This window comes from Arachis ipaensis, chromosome B10, assembly GCF_000816755.2.
Source record: "Arachis ipaensis cultivar K30076 chromosome B10, Araip1.1, whole genome shotgun sequence".
Lineage (NCBI taxonomy): Eukaryota > Viridiplantae > Streptophyta > Magnoliopsida > Fabales > Fabaceae > Arachis > Arachis ipaensis.
This window is the reverse complement of record NC_029794.2, coordinates 122169311-122187274: the sequence shown is the minus strand read 5'-3', so window position 1 is coordinate 122187274 and position 17964 is coordinate 122169311. Positions and strand designations below refer to the sequence as shown.

Sequence of the window (17964 nt, the reverse complement as noted above, 5' to 3'; positions counted from 1 at the left end):
ACGAAGAAATAGTGCAGGCATGGACATGACAATTTTCGTTACAAATATTGGATTATTAATTTTGTTTTTGTTTTATATGCCATATTGGACTGTTTATGCCGTTTAGCATTTGTTTAATGAAGTGAATTGCTTTAATTTACATATTGATATTTAGGTAACAACATATTACACGCGACCGAGTTGACATGAGTTAAGACAATGAAATATTATGAAATTTGAAAATCAACATATTCGTCCTCAATTTGTCTCTTCCTTAAGTTTTAGAAGGCTCGTCAGATTTAACAATTTGTCTATTTTAAATAAGATTTCTATTCCAAGGATTACATAAAACGGATAAATTTGAATCTGAACGTGAGGTTTAAATTTCTATGAGAGATTGGTCTAACATCCTCTCCGACAAAATGAAGTTGTCCAAATTATTTGTAAGCAAAGATGGGAGATGATACTTGCAAGAGATTCTGATGGTTAACTTAGTAAGAATTTTAGATAGATTTTTAGTATATTGGAATTCAAAATATATCTGAGGATATTAGGATATTTATAAGTGTAGATGTAGAGTCAATAATCACATTTGAATTAGTTTCACTTTGGATGGTGGATTTGTTACTCCCTTTAGTTAGGGAGATTGTTGAGATCTCCTTTCTAAATGAGTAGAAGAGATTATATAAGTTAGTTACTTATCTAGATAAGTAGAGCAAGGCCCATGTCGCCATGTCCAATCTCTAAGGGATCAGGTAAAGCTGAGTTTTATCTGTAGAGTGTTGATTGGATTTTATCCCTTCTGGGTCTGGCTAAGTCGTGAGTCAGGATATGAATAGTGCCTCTACTTCAGACCGAGCTTCACTAGATCGGGTTCAAGTATTTCTAAGTCGGTCTTGATCTCTTGTAGCTTTTGCTCCATCGTGTCGAGTTTACGGCCTTCCTTAAAATCAGGTCGGGTACTCGACGTGTTTTTATACGTCTTTTCGTAACCGTTTGCGTGTCTTTTCAGTTACCTTGGTAACTGTGCATGTTAGGATGAGATTACCATTTTGCCCTTAGTGGCTATATAAACGTAATTCTTTTCACTTTCCTCTTTTTCGTTTCAACTTCTAAAACTTTTACTTCATTTCTATCAAACTTTCCTTCTTCTTCTCCGTGATTCAATTTCCGTTGATCATCAAGATTTCTCCATCTTGAAATTCTGTTTTGAATCTTTGTGTCTCTTGAGGTGTTTTGGGATCGTCTGTTTGCTTTGCTACTGCCTGCGTTTTTCTTACCTCCTGTTCTTCATCAATGTTAGTTTTTTTTTCCTTTTATTCTTCATTGCCGTTGCTGGTTGATATTTTTTATGGGTGAAACCTTTATGCTTCTAAAAATATGGCCTTTTCAAAAATATGGTCTCTTGCTACTTGTTTATAGAGATTTTCTTATTTGTTGCCATTGTAATGGTCTTTTGGTTGCTCTTGTAGTGATAGATTCTCTATTATCATTTCTGTTTGTTATTCCTTTGTTATGGATTTTGTTATTGTTTGCAAAATCTTTGTAAAAATTGTAGATTCTTAGCTTGTGTTGAATTCTGGGATTTTATCTTGCCGCCAAATGGTGCTATTTTTATCTTAAGTAATGACGTCATTTCGTATTCTAGTAGAGTAGGTTGAATGTCCCATCCTTAAGGATGGTCTGACTTTTTTGTGTACTTTAAATATCGTGTTGTTGTTCTCGATTTATAGCTCGTGAGTTTTTGCAATGATAGCTTCATATTAAATTTTTGCAGATATAACCCTTTATGTCTCGTTCAATAGTTCTCAGCATGTCGTCTAAAGTACCTTCCGTCAGTTCGTAGATGCACTATAAGAAAAACGTTGAGTATTGTCGGAATTACCGTCGAATTTAGCGTCGACCTGTACCGATGGATTTTCCGACGGAAAGGAGGAGAAATTCGTCGCCATAAAAGGTTATCGTCGGAAGAGATTTTCCGTCGCTAAGCCGCTGGTAATTATTGGCACAAAAATATAACTCAATGATACCAATATTACTATCGGATTTTTCGTCGGTATATTTTTCTTCGGTATAATAATTTAATGAAATGCGTTGTTTTGGTGATTTACTATCAGTAAAATTGGGTTAAAATTCAAAAGCGTAACCATTTTCCCTCACTTGTCCGAACCATCGCCACCATTGGGATCTCGTCGGGACCTTATCGTCATCGTCGCTGCTGCCTGGAGTATCCACTGAAGCCGCCGATGCACGTCGTCGTCGATTCTGCTGTTGTTGTGTCTCCGCTACATCATCCACCGTGGTTGCCATAACTGCCGCCTTTGTCACCACTACGTTAAGAGACCCTGTAGTTACTATCATCGGATTTATTGTTGGTATGGTTATTTTATTTTTACATATTAATTTGTGACTTTATCATTTTATTAGGGTTTAAGTAAATCAGTGATTAAATTTGTTTAATGAAGTATGTGATTAGGATTTGTTGGCTTAATTTAATGGATGTAAAACTCAAATAATGTTAGAGTAGGTTAAGTAAGGTGAGATTAAGAGTGTTTGAGTTGTTGGAAGAATTTAGTTGAGTTTAGTGAATGAATTTCTTTCAATTGTATTAAATTTATGTCGCTTATTTTTGTCATGCCTCTTGTTAGTTTGGTAAAATTAGAATTAGGTTTTAATTAATTAGAATAATAAGTTTTACTTATTCTTTTATATTAGGTTTTGAATTAGTTTTGTCTTGTGAATTTAATACGTTGTCCTTTTTATTAGTTTGTGTGGTAATATTCAAAGTTGGTTTTCTATCTCTGAATATAATGAATTTTTTAAATTTTATGTTGGACTTATTTTTCCTAGGATAGAATTTTAGGATGGAAATGGGAAAAGATCGCGTAGTGGCGCCTTCTCTAAACCCTTGTTTGCTAGAAAATTGTGGAGTTATAAGGGGTTGTGCACTAGGATGGTTCGGATTTGATGTTTTATTGAATGCATGTATGTTATAATTTATGTCTGCAACTATTTTTCTATGACAACTGTTATATTTATTTGATGGATGTCTTTAAATTAAGGAGAAGTTCTGCCAAATTATCGTTTAAATTGTTTAAAACATGTTTGGTTTGTCAGAAAATGATAATTGTATTTGGCGGGAGATTCTAATTATAGAGTACACTCTATCGAATTTTCTAAAAAAATTAATAATTTGTGTTGTTCGTTGAATTCTAAGGTGTGTGTTTCAATATGATTTCAAGTCATCGCCTATGGATGTATGATAGGAATAACGGTGAACGTGGGAGGTTTAAAACCTGAATTTTTTGAGGGCGTTGATGTGTTTGTCGCGCATGTGTTCAGTATGAAACCGTTTAGATCTGAAGGGGTATCTAGATGTCCATGTCAAAATTGTTGGCTGACTAAGTGGTTAGGACCTGCGGACATAATACTTCACCTCTACCGTAACGGGTTCAAGGGTAGCTATTGGATGTGGACGAAACATGGAGAAGTGGACGAGTAGGGAATTAACTGGTATACCTCTAATTTGAATAGGTCCGATTGTTGATCAACGAGGGTGCGGGTGGTGAGAGACCTAAACATGAAAGAAATGACTTGGGAAACTAACCAAGAGAGATACAACTAGATGGTGTGATACGTGCTTCAAATATTTATGATATGAAGAGATCAAATATTATTTAAAAGTTATTAGTTTATTTTGATGTATTCTGATTTTTGTTTATTTAGTTACTAGATTGGGCTTTATGTTTATGAGTTTTAGAGTTTTCTTTGTTTTAACCTAATAAGAGGTTATAAATACCTTCTTAGCTATTGTAGTCGTAGTATTAAGTGATTAGAGGTACCAAAGCACTTTTTCGTTTCGTGATGAAACCATAATGTGGACAAGAGAGGTTGAGTGAGTCTTTCTCTTGTTGCACGGAGAATTAGGTAGAAGATTGAGGAGTCCCTTCAATTCAATTCACAAACTATGATGTCAACAAATTAGGTTGAAGAGTCTCTTTCTTGTTGCATCAAGAAATGGATAGAAAATAGAGTGATTCTCTTTGTATTTAATTTCAACCTATCTTTTTTGTTTCTGTTTTAATTTTAATGTATCTTTCTTATTCAATTTCAATTCATGTCATTTTGTTTATCCTTTTTGATTATCATTAAAATTGAACAAGAAAGATACATTAAAATTGAAATAGAAAATAAAAGGGATAGATTGAAATTGGATACAAAGAGAATCAATCTACTTTCTATCCAATTTCTTGATGCAACAAGAAAGGGACTCCTCAAGCTAACTTGTCCACATCATAGTTTGGTAATTGAATCGAAGGGACTCCTCAACCTTCTACCCAATTTCCCGTGCAACAAGAGAGGGACTCACTCAACCTCACTTGTCCACACCATGGTTTCATTGTGAAACCAAAAAAGTGCTTTGGCACCTCTAATCACTCAGTACTGCAACTACAATAGCTAAAGAGGTATTTATAACCTCTTATTAGGTTAAAACCAAGAAAATATTAAATCCCACAAATATAAAACTCAATCTAATAACTAAATAAACAAAAATCAAAATACATCAAAATAAACTAATAACTTTTAAATAATATTTGATCTTTTCATATCACAAATATTTGAAGCACATATCATGGTGTTTGATACAACAAGTGTTACAGAATTGGAAGAGGTTGAAGAAGAGCCTAACCTGGAGGCAAAGAGATTTTTCATCTTTTAGAATCTGCTGCAAAATATTTGTTCGATGAGTGCATTTATTCGGAGTTGTTTGCATGTGTCAAAATGATGAGTATTAAGTTAGAGTCAAATCATACCAAAGAGTATTTTCATAAGTGGGCTACCCTTTGCAACAAATTGGTAATTGTCGGGTCCACTGGCATCCTCCGAAGCCATTATGAAGCAAAGAAGCTAGTTTCAAAATTAGGTCTAAATTTGGTGAAAATTTATTGTTGTGTGAATGGATGTATGCTGTATTACAATACAGATGCAGACCTAACTGAATGCAGATTTTGTAGATCACTGAGGCTTCTAGTTGAGAGAGAATAGATTGGTAGACATCATTTAAAGAGAATTCCAATGAAATAGATGCACTACTTGCCCTTAATCCCCAAGCTAAAATGATTGTATGCATCAGTGAGTTTAGCCCCTCACTTGACCTAGCATAGTAACAACAAGAGAGATGATAAAATCATGATGCATCCGTCACACGTAGAAACTTGGAAGAATTTTGATCGGGTCCATCCTATATTTGCGAGCGAGTCTAGAAACCTTACACTAGATTTGTGCTCTAACGAGTTCGCACGAAATTTCAATTTTGCCAAAGCATACTCTTGTTGGCCTCTAATCATGACACCTTATAACCTGAGTCCCAAAATGTGCATGAAGGACCCATACATGTTCCTAACTTGCATCATACCTGATCCTAGCAATCCAAAGGCCAAAACAAATATCTTTTTGCAGTCCTTGGTGAATGAGTTAATCGAGTTGAGGGTCCATGGTGTAGTAATGTATGATATTTTGACAAAGACAAACTTTCAACTGCGGGCTATGTTGATGTGGACAATTAACAACTTCCTACATACGGCATATTATCAGGTTGGTCCATTCTGGAAAAAATGGTGTCCCATTTGTATGGAGGATAGAAAGGCATTTTGGTTGAATAATGGCGGTAAGTATTTGTGGTTTGATTGCCATCAAAGAATACTCAACGTGAATCATCATTTTCAACGTAACAAGGACTCGTTCAAAAAGAATAAAACTGAATAAGAAGAGACACCCGTGAGATTAGGTGGTAGGTAAGTTTGGCACCGTGTCAGTAGATTCCAAAAGATCATTGATAACGGAGAAGGTCTAAAACCTCCGAGATATGGAAAGGAGCATAATTGGACTAAATAGAGTATATTTTATGAGTTGCCTTATTGGAAAGATAACTTGATTCGACATTGTCTTGATGTGATGCACATTGAAAAAAACGTGTTTGATAATATCATGCACACTGTAATAGACAATGAGTGAATAAAGGACAACGATAAGGCTAGGTTAGACTTGGTGGACATTTGCAAGCGGCCAGATCTGAGTTAAAGAGACTTGATAACGGACGGTGAGCTAAACTAAAGGCGGTATTCGCTCTAATGAATTAGCAAAGACAAAATTTTTGTAAGTGGATTAGAGGATTAAGGTTTCTTGATTGTTACACCTCTAACTTGAGCAGATGTGCAAACATACCACAGGATAGGCTTGCTAGGTTAAAGAGTCATGATTGTCACGTCTTCATGGAATTTTTGCTTCCTGTCGCATTCAGAGAACTTCTAACCAACATCTAAAAATCTCTTACAGAAATAAGTGAGTTCTTTAGGGAGTTATGTGCTACGAAACTTAGCATTAATGATCTTACAGTCATGGACAAGAACATTCTCATCATACTTTGTAAGCTAAAAAAGATATTCCCTCCATCCTTTTTTGACGTTATGAAACACTTAGCAATCCACTTACCGTACGAAGCAATACTATGTGGGCGATCCAATTTCGGTGGATATACCCATTTGAGAGGATTGGTCCATTCAAGAGCACCGTGAAGAATAGAACTCGAATTGAGGACAGCATCTGCAAAGCATTCCTAGCTAAAAAAATATCTGCATTTTGCTCTTTCTATTTTTAGCCTCACGTTGAGTCACGTAGAACAAGGGTTGCAACGGACAATGAGAGGGGAGAATCCTTGTCATGTGGAACAACAGCCCAATTTTTGCTCGGGAGGAGCTGCAATTGGTGTGAACAGTGACTATTGGTTAGAGCAGAAGGAAATTGATGCCGCGCATCTGCATATGTTGCTTAACTGTGACCAAATTTCACCCTACCTAATGTGAGTTTTTTAAGTCTTCGTAAATATTGTAATCAGTAAGATACTAATTTCTTAATCTAATCAAAACTTCTTTATCCTATTCTATCATATAGATTATTCCAAGAGGCAAATCAAGATACCTCATTGAACAATTTTTTAAGTTGGTTTAGAGAATACGTCAGCGTGCATCTAACTGACACAATAGATTCAGAACTAGTTATACTTAGTTGAGACCCAATGAATAAGGGCACTAGCTACCTGATATAGAATGTTAATAGATATCGGTTCCATTATTTATAGTGGTCAATTGAAAAGAAAACAGATAACACCAGAGTTTGGGTTTGTGGAGATTCAGGCGGTGGTCATTCTGATGGTTTGGTGTGTTATATAACATAATTCAATTAGAGTATTTCTGTCGCACTACGTACAAGGTGTGTGTGTTTAAATGTGAATGGTATGATCCAAGTTCGCGACAAGGAACACAAAAGTACAAGGACTACAATATCACTGAAGTTAATGTAACCAGGAAATATAGGCACTACAATCCTTTTATTCTATCTCAGAATGCACGACAGGTGGTGTGCGAAATTGAACTCGCACAACTTCACCGACAAGTGCACCGGGTCGTCCAAGTAATACCTCAAGTGAGTGAGAGTCGATCCTACAAGGATTGTTGGATTGAACAATCAATGGTTATCCTACAGATATTAGTCAGGAGAATAGAAAGATAGTTGTTGTTGAATGCGCATAAAACAAATAGTAAAGAAAGCAATAATGGGTTAACGTAGAAACAATAATAAGAAATCAGTTAAGGCTTTGGAGATGCTTTATCTTTCTGGATTAATACTTCTTACAGACTACTTTAACAATGAATAATTCATTCTATGGCAAAGCTGTAAGTGATTAACTCATGTCTTCTCATCAAGTTAATCTCCTCTAATTCATATCAAATGCCGTTGTCAGTGGTCATTCAATATGAACGAGGGTGAAGCTCACGCAATTCATTCTCCTTTGTGATCCTACTCAAAACGTCACAGACAAGGTCAGATTTTCCGGATCAGAGAATGAAGCTCAATGTTCTAGCCTTAGCGCCACAAAAACCTCATCACCCATAACTAACCGGATTATATATCACATATCCTCGATTAGCCCAGATGAATTATTGGTTCAGGTGATGTATTCTCAAGCTTTAGCTCAATACTATCCAGGTTAGGACTCACAAGAACTCATGTAGAGAAAGGGACATACCCAGTCTCGTTTGGATGAAGAACGATAATACATCATATAATGGAATCAAACATATATTGAAATAGAAACAGTAACATTTTTAATCCATAGGAATTAGCAGAGCTCCTAACCTTAACCTAGGAGGTTTAGTTGCTCATAATTTACAGAGAAAACTAAGGTCTCAAAGTAGTATTCTGTATATCCGTGTGTACCTCCTTAGACCTAGGTGATCTACTTTTTAAATAGGAGATGCTAACTCTAAAATATGTTAATTTAAAATTAAAATATACAAAGATAAACGAAACTAAGCTAAGGAGTGCTGAAATCCACTTTGGGCCCACTTGGGTCTTGTGCTAGTCCAAGCCTGGCGTTCATCTTGGAGTATGGGCGTTGAACGCCAGTTAGGGGGTGAGTGCGTGCTCCCTTGGTCCCTTGGTGGTGTTGAACGTCAATCTTGGGCGTTCAACCTGGGCTTTGGTTCTTCTTGGGCATTGAACTCCAGATGTGGATGTTCAACGCCAGTTAGGAGCAGTGATCTAGAAGAGAAGTATAGACTATCATATATTTCTGGAAAGTTCTAGAAGTTAACTTTCCAACATCGTTAAGAACATGCCAATTAGACCTCTGTCGCTCAAGATATGCTCGTTGAAATACACAAAGGTCAGGATCTGACAGCATCTGCTATCCTTTCTTCATCCTTGATCAAGACTTTGCCAAAATTGCCCAAAAATCACCTAAAATCATAGGAAAAACAAAAAAACTCAAAGTAGTATCCAAAAGATGAATTTTGCACTAAGACATAATAAAATTAATAAAAGACATGGAATCAATTGGAGGAAACTCCGCCTTTTGTGAGAAATATATCCTTCCTTATAGTTCTATAAGCATGGATGATGTCTCTTTCAAAAGACACTTAGAGGAACTGGCTCGAGGGGTATTTGGACAGCAAGGGTGTGTTCAACCCTTGTGAAGCAATTGGAGGAAACTCCGTTTGGTACTATCCAGAAAGAGTTGATCGACCTCCGTGCTGAGTTCACTTCTCTACAGGAGGCCAAGTCAAGGTTGGAAGCTAAGAAAGAAGTTGTTATTTCCAATCTTTTGAAACTACACAAGAGGGTGAAGCAGTCCAAGGTGGCTTGTGCTTTGATAGAGGGATTGCAGAAGAAGGCTGAGGAGAGTTATACTTGCGTATTTGGGAAAAATTTGGATTTGAAAGAAGAACTTGCCAGGTTGAAGGAAGAGCACATGTACTTAGAGGAATCGGTGGCTCTGGGGATAGATGAGATAGCTGAAAATCTAAAGGCTCAATTTTAGGTTCTTGCGTCCGAGGTCGACCTCACTCTCATTGATCCCGACAAAGTCGTGATTGATGGAAAAATTGTTTCTCCTGAGGCTGAGACCATCCCTACTGAGGACCTAAAAACCTCTGGTGCCTGAGTTGATGAAACTCTCCTGGACTCCTCCACTCCAACTGTCAAAAATCTTCCTTTCTCTCCCATCTGAATTGGTGGAGCAGCCAACATGATTACTAATGAACATGATCCTCCTCTCTTTTAGTTTTACTTTAGAACTTCTATTTCTACATTTGTGGTGGCCCGCTTGTGGGTCTTTAAACACTTTTTTTATGAGAACAACTGAAACGTTGAGGACGATTACAAATTAAAAATAAGGTTAATTTGACTTTTGTTTTTACTTTTTATTCATTTATTATTATTGAAATAAATATATACTATAGATGTAATAGATATATTATTATAAATATTAGATACATAAAATTATGAAGATGTTAGTTAAAAAAATAATAAAAAGAGCTCAACACAATAAGGTGGAACATTAGACAGAAGATAAACAGAAATAAAAGAGTAGAATAACAACTTCAATTTTTTCATTATCTCCGGCATCGCCATCAACAACAAAAAGAAATAAGACAACTCCATGCCTTATAGCATTCAAAAGAGTCAGCAATAACCACCGCAGCAAGTATAGCCGTTTTGTGAAAAAATCCACTGGTTTCTCTCCGTTGAAATATACCAAAAGTGAAAAATAACTCAATCAACCATTTTTCCAGTGATCCTTGATCAAAGGCAATCCAACCAACTTTCAAAATGCTTCTTCGTTGGTCCTTGTATTGTCCAAATGCCTCTAGCGTCAATTATCCAAGCACACCATACCTGCCACAAAAACTCACACGTAACAAATAAGTGGTATATACTTTCAACATCCTTATTACACACCACACATTCAGAATCATTTTTCTCAATTATACCCAATCTACTCAATCTATCCTTAATATTGACACTATTATCTAAGACAAACCAAGTAAATAATTCAATTCCCGACGCAACCAATCCTCTCCATGTATCTTTAGTGAAACTAAAACTTGACATGTCTTATGGTATTGTCTCTTCCTGTAACACTTGTACAAAGGAGATAGTAGTAGAGTATAGTTTTTCAAATTTTCACACCACAATGACCTCTATATGACTATATCTCTTAACAGCTTTGTCAATTGCAAAACACCATGTAGTTCATTTAATAGTTTCAGTTTTCTTGGTATAGTAGTTCTCTTCTCCAACTAAAGTTCCAAACCCACTCTATCTTATCCCAAAATTCATATTCCCTTATGACAGATCCTTTTTGGTTTGAAACCGAAAATAGCCTTTGAAATGTGCCTTTCAAACTACCACACTATAGCCATAAACCTCCCAAGTACCATTCACAACCCATTAATTATTTTCTCCCTTACCTCCTTCTACACACATCCACCTTTCTCCTTTGTATCAGTTTTTCATCCTAAAAATATTTTCATCCCACATTAACAATACACCCCATGTTCTTCAGACTCCACAAATTCCCATCCCACTTCTTCATTTTCCTAAATTCTTTTTACATCAAGTTTTGTCACAACCTGCTTCTTTGTCTCTATTAATCCTAGCATATCCATCTTACGGGCTTTTGCTTTTTTTTTTTAAAAAAAAAATAATTTCACCAAACTCAATACCAAGAACTAAAAATCATTTGAGTTCTTATTACACACTTTTCTGCAATTCTTTGGTCGGCTCCTTCTTGCCTTCTCCTTTTGCTTAGCAAATCTTCTTTTAATCGCTAAAGTTTCATTCTGCTCTTGCAAGATAGCCACAATGTCATCATCATCGTTATACTGAATGGCCCCTGTCTCTGTGACAAACTTCCATACTTTTCTGTTTTCATCCATGTCTTCCTCCCATCTCTTTCGTTCTTCCTCGTTCTTCATAACATTGCTTGCATCCATACCAGAGTTATTTGATTCTCCATCACTATATTGTTCTTCTTTTTCATCTGAACATGCATCACTAGAGTCGTTGCTATACCTCTCAAGTTTGACACACCGTGAGCCTCTTCAACTTGTGCTTCCTTACAACAGTCGCACTCTTGATATTCTTCCCTTTGGTTCTATATTTTGTTGCTTCCTTTTTCATCTGTCCACGGCCTCTTAGATGTTCTAGCATTTATCTCCATTGACGGCATCATGACTTGTTTCCCCTTTCTCAATCTCGATGTCACTGCGTCTACGACAAAAGAGACGTCCCCTTCACTTCTTATCATGATCTGGGTTCCTGAACCATGTCCGATTCCATCCTCTTCCACCGTATTGCGACCACCATGCGCGACCTGAGCATTCTCCGGCTGCGCTGCTGAATTTGACAGATGAGGGGATGCATTGTTATACCTGCCCATGCATCTCTGATTTGATCTATTCCTTGAGAGCACTCCAAGATCAGCCCATGCTTCATTCCTTGAGACTTGTCCAAAACCAGTCCATAGTCCCTTTCTTCATTTGGGCTTATGATTTGTTGGCCCAAACTGCATGTTGAGCTCTTCCTCATATGATTTGGTGTAATGGGCCTCACACTTCCACATATTATCTCATTATTATTAGTGTTACTCTTTAAATTTGATCTTCCACCATTATATTCATAGCTACAAGAGATTGTTTGGTCAGAATTCTCACTATCCGCATCAAATCTCTTAGATTCCACACCCTTAGTAACTCCCTTTAATGCCTTTTGATCCATTTCCTTTTTTGAAATAGTTTTATTCCATTCATTCAAATCCATATCTGGAACTACTATCCTACTCTTGTCCTTCTCATACTCTCTAACCACGTCCACCACTATCTCGTCCGTCGCACTCTAACCCTCTAATGACGGCTTCCAGCTAGTATCACTAGGCTTTCTGTTCCATTCTTTGAAGCATGATCTCTTCCTTCCATTACGTGATTACACTCCTAGGAATACACCACTCCATATACCTCACTACCAATTTCTTTCACAAACACATCAAAACCACTAATCCCAATTGTTATATGAATCTATTCATTGATCAAGTCCATTATACACGAATCAATCAAAACACGACCAACACTAAGGCCGCGTTTGTTTACTTAGGCATAGACACGATGGTACACGTCTACTATTTGTTCGCTGAGATACGAATTTTGAATAGACACGGTGGTACACAGATACACTCAAAATACATGTTTTCAATGTCTTTCTTTAGAGTTGAGATACTGAGATACAACTTATGAGACACAATTTTTTCCACTTTTATCCTTAGTTAATTTCAAAAATTCCAACCTTATCCCTACCTCAACCCTATCCTAACCCCTTTCTCTACTCCCTCTTCCTTCTCCGCCAGTCCTCTACCTCTCTCCAGATTCTTCTCCTCTGCCATAGATCTCGTCGTCGCCGCCATGCCTCCCTCCTCCGATGGTCCTCTCTCTCTCCATCGCCGAACTCTTCTTTGTTGTGTTCTTAAATTTGTGTCTCCTCCATTTTCTTCTGTCGCCGCCTCTGCATCGCTGCCACCACTCGTCCAGATCTGTCGCCCTCACCGTCCATCCCTCGCGACATAGAGTCACAGCACCGTTCAACCCACAGCAAGTCGCAACACCATCCAACCCTCTCAATACAACAAGTCAAGGTCGCCATTCAACGCTCGTGCCCCAGAAAATCGTAGCACCTTTCTCTGCCCTTTCTCTCACCATCTCCCTCGTCTCTTTCATTCTCTCACCATCTCCCTCGTCTCTTTCATTCTCCTGTGATTTTTTTTTATTTTAGTTATGGTTAATGTGATTATTACCTCTGTCTTCTCTATTTTTTTTTCTTTTTTTTTTTTGAGATAAATGGTGATTATTAAAAATTTATCAATGCTTTTTCGATAATTATAGATAATGATGAAGATAATAAATCTGATAGTGGTAGTAGATGGTGATGGTGGCTATAGATGGTGGTAGTTGTGGATACAATGATGTTATTGGTGAGGATAAATTTGTCATTTTGATAAATTTGTGGATACTAGTGTACTGTTATGTATAATATTACCAAACAAGATAAAAAATTTGTGTATGTTCATGTCTATGTGCTATTGTGTCTTTGTCAATTCCTGGTTAAGACAGCAAACAAACGTAGCCTAAAAGATTTGCATGATTCTATCGCCTTATCGCATTCAACCACCTCACCCCATTGACTCCCGAATTTCTAAACGTCTTCCGACCATTTACTCTAATATAATGTAGGATCTCAAATTTGTTGGTAATCAATTATGGTCTATAAAGCACGGACACTTCGCTGAGTTGTCGTGTCCGCATGTCAGACACATTTTGGACACGACACTTACTGACACTCGTCCGACACGTGTGTCTACTGTGTCCAACCGTGTCTTAATAAAAAATAAAAAATTCTTCTCCAGACATGCCTTGGCACACCTAAATACCATCACGTGTCAACGTGTCCAATCTTATTCTTAACATATATTCTTAAAATAAATTTAAATATAGTATATATTATTATTTATTAAAATAAAAAATATTTTAAATACTTAATATAATTAAAATAAGACATTAAAAATAATTAAAAATTTTAATTTATATTTTAATATCAATAAAATATCAAAATATCACTACAATTTATCTAAAAAATACTTTATATTTTATATGTATGCGTGTTCCCGTATCATGTAAGATTTTAAAATCCGCGTGTCCGTATGGTGTCCCGTATCCGTGCATAGATTATGATTAATTTATGCCGTCGTAATTAAAAATTTTTTATGATATATTTTAGTAGGACGTTTATTCGTGATTACGTAATAAACAATTACTCAGATTTAGGAGAGAGGAATTGCTTTTGTAAAAAATAGCAGAATTGAATTACTAGTAATAAAATGCTTAGCACGAAAAAGAACAACCTTTGATTAGAGTTTTCTTTGATAGAGACTAACTAATCAATGAATAATATATTTGCGGTGATCAATCAAACAAATTCATCCAAAGGGATATGTGAATCCTGTATTTAAAAATTGTTACTATTACCATGAGGAATATACATGATAGATGAGCAAGGTAATTGTGCAACTTAAACCAAACAACCAACCAATTGATCAAAGTGATATTAGTATTAGAGAAAAATTCAAGGGTTAACAATTTTAATTTGTATTAGCCATCACTTTAAACCAATAATGCAACACATTTAATCGAATAGTCTAACACTTTTAAATATTATTGACTAAAAACAATAAATATTGTACTCATTCTTAACAACTGATGTTAAACAAATTAAACAAATTAATCTATTCTGATAGGGTACATATTGTTGTTACTCTCACTCTTTTTGAACCTCCTTAAACTAGGTCAATTTGGTGGTATACGGATATGATTGATCCATGCATAGAATTATGGGGTGGCGATATTTTTTTTTTAATTTTAAAACCATGAATAATTATGGAAGTTAAACTAATAAAAGATAGTTTTGATTGACAATTTCCACGCTCCCTCTACATACTAATCTAAGATTCATAGTTATGAATCCAACTTGCTTACCTCTAGAATGGACTGAAATAAACAGTGATTTGCTTCATTGGGTTTTCGACTTCCTTGCCACCAGCATGCATAACGAACTCTGCTGGAGTGAGGAAGTTACCATGGCAAACACACACAATGCAAGCTTGGCGATTCCTGTACTTGTAAAGAAACCCTTCTACTCTTCTCCCGTTAGGGCCGTCTCCTGTCGTCGTCACACTCGGTATCTGCCTAAGGATCTCCATCACATCCCCTTTCAGGCTGCAGTAGTTCCCTAGCTTGAATCTCTTGTCTGGAATCTTCTCCTTTGAATCTGTGTTTATTGTTTTCTTGGAAGTCAGGCAATCATTTTTCTTCGTTGTTGATGCATTGGTGTCGAGGTCAAGGCCTTCCGCCTCCTTTGCATCGGTGGTGGTTGTTTTCTTGTAAGCCAAGGAATTGTTTTGCTCTGTGGTTGATGCTTCGGTGTTGAGGTCGATGAGGTCGACCGCCTTTGCATTGATGTTTGTTGTTTTGTTGGAAGCCATGGAATCATTTGTTTTCGTGGTTGATGCATTGTTGTTGAGGTTGGGTCCTTTAGCTGAGCTTGATTGTGCCTTATGTGCATCTGCACAAATCAGTAAACAGGATTATGTGACACAACAGTTAACAAATCAACAAGTTATAATGTTAAGTCATGGATCTTAACATAAGAGAGATTCTTTCTTTCTTAACAAGGAGTTAACTTTCATTCTCCATAGCATTTCTTTATTCATAAAAATTGTCCTGCTTTGATTAGCACATTCAAACCAATGAAATGTTCTGTTTCTATCCCTTAGGACTTTCAACTCTCACATGTTTTCGCAAGTATAGATCTACCTATATATAATGTAGTTTCCACATTTGCATGAAAGTAGCACATATTGGAGACAGAAACAAAAACACAATTTCTATGGAACACTTGACAACAACCAAAACAGAACAACAAAAATGTTAGTATGTTAGCATGTTACCCTGCATATGGTTTGAATTCCCGGAAGGATTTAAAAGTGACTTGACTTGAAAGAAGTTGGCACCATTGACAGCCATAGCAATCCTCCTAAGCCTTTCATGCAGCATTCTCTTGCCATTGCTATCCTCAGCCTCTGATGGCAAAGAGCTTGATCTGTTCAGACATGGCAGAAATGTGATGCTTCCATCTTTCATCACTGATAATGACCTCTTCAGCTTCCTCCTCCTCTCTTCTTCTTTCTCATCACCACAAGGTGACAGCTTCAATGTCAGGTCTATTTTGTTGCTGCACTTCATCTGTTCCTCACCATAAACTGTCTGAAATAATCAAAGTTTTCTTAATTAGTTTTGTTGCATTGCATGAGGAGAAAAATTCAACATTTTCTTTTTTTTCAGCATTACCTCCATTGAACTCAAAGGGAAAGAAAGAAAGAAAGAAAAGGCCTTCAACAGAAGACACCTAGAGTTCTCTCTGAAGAGGAAGAAAATAACAACAACAATAATTAGAATAATGATAACAATGAATCAAAAAATAAACAAAGGACATGCATTATGCAGAAACAAGTTAGGCAGAAAATCAGAATTTGAAATGATGGTAACCTTAAAATAGTTCCAAACTCTACCTAACAAGGAGAACAGAGCAATGATGATTACACAAAATGAGATAAACATTAAAAAAGAAACTAACTACACCAAAAAAGCTTAAATCTTTGTGAACAAAAGTCACATCCCCAAATGGGAATTGTGAGTTAAAAAACAAAAAACAATGGGACAGGGTACCTAACAGGATTACTGATAATGATAACAAGAAGAGAGAACAAAAACAAAAACCAAAACAAAAACATAAGAATTGAGAAATGAGGAAAACTCACTCACACAGTGGGAATGTCACAACAAAAAGTAAGTGTGTGGGGGCTGCAAATTTGATATGGAAGAAGAAGAAGAAGAAGTAAAAGAAGAGTGAATAACACATTGATGACGATGTTGTTGGGGGTGTGTCGTGTTTTTATGAGGAGTTCCACGTGGCAATGAGAGGAGAGAGCGTGAGTTTCACCTCATCTTAAGTTTGAACACTTTGATCTTTCTTCTCTTCTCTTATGTGCGGGTTTTTCTGAGAATTGAGGTCTTCAAGAAGTGGCAGAAGCACCCAGGACACTTGTTCATCCTTGTCTATGTGTAATTCTTAAGAGGGTCCAGGGGTAATATGGTCAAATCGTCTGTTAAGGTTCATCCTTCTTTTCTTTCTGCATGCCACTCCCAACACCTACCGTGTCATGCACATTTTTTTAAATAAAATATTCTCTTCAACATAATTGTCCGTTAATAGGATGAGATTGAGTTTAAAAGAAAAAACAAATGATGTTTGTGTTTTTTAATATTTTAATTTTTTAACTATTATTTTTAAGAGCAATGCTAAGGGCCAGCAACTTTTGTGATTGGTAGCCATCAAATAGCCATCAATGATGATCTAATGGTGTGAGATTGATGTGAGTTTTCATCCAATGACTCACCTTTCTCTGCTGGCTACATGCTGGCCAAAATTCAACAAAACTGCTGGCCCCTAGACTTTTCCTTAATCCTACTCAAGACCGTATTAATCAAGATAATAAATTCCAATAAGCCTTTCATGTCTTACTGGTTAATTTATCAAAGCGTGTTAGATTATCAATATATTAATTAAAATAAGAGAATGATAATAGCTTTTATGACCATATTCCATGCACACATAAAATTATATACTAAATTAGTTATTAAAAATATATGAAATAATATATTTAATTTTAATGCACTGACAGTTATACAATTGCATAATCACATTTATTTTTTTATAATTATTTACGGGATCAATATAAAATATGAGGAGTGTTAAGGGCAAGAAGATTTTGTGATTTCTAACCATCAATTAGTCATTATTAATATTTTTAATAATGTGAGATTACATTTAATAGTATGATATTACTCATTTTTTTTACTAATTAAGTATTGACTAGATTTTAATAAAAATATTGGCCTCTTAAACTTTTTATAAAATATAATTATTTTAATTAATATGACATTATGTAAGTAAATACATATATAAAATTATTTTACTCTA

At 35.9% G+C, this 17964-nt stretch overlaps 1 protein-coding gene across 4 annotated transcripts; it reads right to left on the bottom strand.

The window, feature by feature from the left end:
• On the bottom strand, positions 14734-17009 carry LOC107624496 (ninja-family protein 4-like). 4 transcript variants are annotated; one of them, XM_016326987.2, is made up of 4 exons: positions 16742-17009; positions 16272-16341; positions 15872-16187; positions 14734-15486 (listed from the first exon to the last, which is right to left on the bottom strand). In XM_016326987.2, the coding sequence occupies exons 1-4, from the start codon at positions 16840-16842 to the stop codon at positions 14903-14905; spliced, it is 1071 nt and encodes a 356-aa protein (XP_016182473.1). In that variant the 5' UTR covers positions 16843-17009; the 3' UTR covers positions 14734-14902. The 4 variants fall into 4 exon arrangements, with proteins under 4 accessions (XP_016182473.1, XP_016182474.1, XP_016182475.1 ...); XM_016326988.2 differs by having other exon boundaries at positions 16746-17005; XM_016326989.2 differs by lacking the exon at positions 16742-17009 and adding an exon at positions 16470-16711.

What these genes read in the sequence shown, in the direction of transcription:
- LOC107624496 (XM_016326987.2), bottom strand. Translation starts at nt 16,842, where the DNA reads ATGTGTTATTCACTCTTCTTTTACTTCTTCTTCTTCTTCTTCCATATC. An exon ending in GTGACATTCCCACTGTGTGA is followed by an intron (nt 16,342 to 16,741) that starts GTGAGTTTTCCT and finishes CTTCCTCTTCAG; the next exon opens with AGAGAACTCTAGGTGTCTTC. An exon ending in GAATTCAAACCATATGCAGG is followed by an intron (nt 15,487 to 15,871) that starts GTAACATGCTAA and finishes TGATTTGTGCAG; the next exon opens with ATGCACATAAGGCACAATCA.